The sequence below is a fragment of the Vombatus ursinus genome, unplaced genomic scaffold (assembly GCF_900497805.2).
Source record: "Vombatus ursinus unplaced genomic scaffold, bare-nosed wombat genome assembly UNPS02011916.1, whole genome shotgun sequence".
NCBI lineage: Eukaryota > Metazoa > Chordata > Mammalia > Diprotodontia > Vombatidae > Vombatus > Vombatus ursinus.
The window spans coordinates 1,739,559-1,742,057 of NW_020951694.1; the positions used below are offsets into that span (position 1 = coordinate 1,739,559).

Below are 2,499 nucleotides of genomic sequence, written 5' to 3' on the forward strand. Positions count from 1 at the left end.
TGCAGGGGGGAGAAGAGGTGAGGGTGAGTGTGGAGTATGGGGAGAGGTAGAGACCTTCTTCAGAGAGAGATATACTTGGGGGCAGTGAGAAAGCTTGGGGATTAAGGGTACAGGAATTACTGGAATAATGATCATGTTTTCCTGAGGTGGAGAGGGGAGACCAGTATCCCCCCGGCAACTGGCAGAGCTGTCACGGCTGCTTCGACAGTACCAGACCCGAGGCAATGGGGGCCCATCTGCTGAGGATCTATTGCTGTACTTAAGGGGGTCGGAGCACAGTGGGTAAAAGGACTGGATGGGGAAAGGAGGGATAAGACTGTGGGGGACAGGGAGGGATGAGAAACAGTGGGGCTTTGCCATCTCACGTCTTGGGTGATTTGGTCTGTTCAAGGTGGAAAAGCAGGGAGGCAGGCCTATAAGTTTTTCCCACTGCCCTTCCCCATTTCTTCTTGCTCTCTACCCTTCCTCCCTATTCCCTCCTTTCTTCTCAGTCATCTCCACTCTATAGCCCCTCCAACTCCAAGGCTGTGTCATCTTGACTGCTCAGTTCCCATCATTTCTTTACTCCATTGTCCTCCCTCCTGTAATTATTCCTTCTTGCCTCTTGGGATAAGAGAATGTTACTACCTCTGTTCTGAGCTGCTGGGGAGCATCCCTCCCTAGGCTGGAGCAGTGTTGAATGTCCCACTGCATTGCTTCTTAATTTGTATGACAGAGTTGAAGGTCGAGGGGATGGCATCCCCAGAAGGAGTGCAGACACACGCTTGGGAGAGGTTCTCCGGAAAGAGGTGAGAGAAGAGTAGGGACTAAAGACCTTGAGAGGGCTCCTGCTAGCTCCAATCATCCCAACTCCACCTTATTGCTTGGCCGACCTTTTCTGTTTGACAATACTTCTGTTGTGGTTGTAGAGGTGGAGACCCCTCAAAGACCAGAGTACAAGACTGGGTTGTCTGGAGTAAATTCATGAACTCAAGCAATCTTTAAGTCAAGTTGGCAAAAGTTTATTGTTAACGCTATTCAGTGGGCAAAAGTTCTTAGGGAACCCGCAACTTTAGAGGGGTACAGTTAAAGTTTATATAGGATAAACTATAGTAAAACATGTGACAAATATGCTAACTAGGTGATTCGGGGTGGGATTAGGTAGTGGTCAGTTCTTAAAGGAACATGTATACTGCGCAGGCAGTTTACCCAGAGTTCACCAGGAAAAAGCCCAAGGGGGTGGGGAAATGGGGTTGCCATGAACGCGGAGGTGTGGTTTTAGGCCTGCTAGGGCACTAAGTTAACTAGTGGTCAGGGCCGACTGAGAGTTGCCCATTCTACCATTGATCAATGTCTTTTTTGACAAGATAGATGTAGGGAGTGTACATATATGTCTTAGGTCTAGAATACATATAATGAAGAGTCCAGGATGTAGATAATGAGGTAAGGCAGTGGTATGGATAGTCCATTGGGTATGAATATCTTTATGACTAGTACAAAGCCATTCAAACTAATAATTCCTTCAGATGCCATTTGTAACTGCACCAGGGAGAGAGATAAGTGTCTTGCTGGGGCGCACTCATGAGTAATTGCTAGGCACAGTGTCCTTGGGCTAGGGGAAAACTGCCAGGGATAGTGTTTTTGAAGCTAGGGAGAACTTGGGGTCCAAGCACAGGCACCCAAACACCCCATAAGTTCCTCCTTCCCTTACATCTCCCTTGACTTTTAGTGGGGATTGGGAGATCAGGGGTGTGTAAAATACCTAAAACTGACATTTGTCTTTTCCCTTCAATTCACGGCTTCCTTCTCAGGCCTCCTGCCGTCGATCTACCAGTACTCATAAGGCTGAGAAACCAGTGGGCAGGAAGAAAAGTGGCCATCCTGCACCAGGCAATGCTAGGGGTCGAAGTGGAATCTGGAGATAGCACCTGTATTCTACCCCCAGTCCCTTAACATTTTTTAAAAGAAATGTTTTATTTAATAAAAACTGGTTGGTTGTATATGAATCTTTTGGGAAAGTGGGTAGATTAAGTATAACCCTGTGAAAAGGACAACAGTCCCTGTATAAAAGAGCTGTCTTTGTCAGTGTTAGGCGGGGACACTGTCTCAGTTTTGATGTTGCAAGAAAATTGAGACATGCAGGTCAATCAGTAGTTAAACAGAAGGAGGTTTGCTTAGGCATAGCATTGAAGGGATCATCAAGGATACTCCAGCACTTAGCTTGGTTAGAAAGAGTTTGCCTTGCTTTGCCTCATCTCCAGCTGGAAAGGAGTCTGGTCATTCTGGCAGGATGTGGTTCCATCTCCTTGTGGGTGGGCCTTAGGTGATCAGAAAGCTACTTCAGTATGACCCGAGGCTACTAGGAAGCTGGCATTGAAGGAGATGTAGGTTAAGCCACTGAACCAATTGGGTCCCAGGCACATCTTCACAGCCTATCAGGTTGTGGTAAGACAAGGAAGGGTGGGGTTAGCACATTGTTCCCACACTCAAGAACAAGTTTTAAGAGTTGTAGTGGAGCTT

General features: G+C 47.1%; 1 protein-coding gene across 1 annotated transcript in view; it reads left to right on the top strand.

Annotated features, from left to right (window-relative positions):
* The window catches only part of CNTROB (centrobin, centriole duplication and spindle assembly protein), a 28,950-nt gene extending 26,971 nt beyond the window's left edge, over positions 1–1,979 (top strand). Inside the window, exons 17-20 of the mRNA XM_027857243.1 lie at positions 1–46; positions 160–282; positions 716–788; positions 1,791–1,979. The exon at positions 1–46 is cut by the window's left edge and continues 135 nt beyond it. Coding sequence (XP_027713044.1) covers positions 1–46; positions 160–282; positions 716–788; positions 1,791–1,904 — 356 coding nt within the window. The 3' untranslated portion in view covers positions 1,905–1,979. The remainder of the gene's footprint in view (positions 47–159; positions 283–715; positions 789–1,790) is intronic.
* Positions 1,980–2,499: the final 520 nt, after the last annotated feature.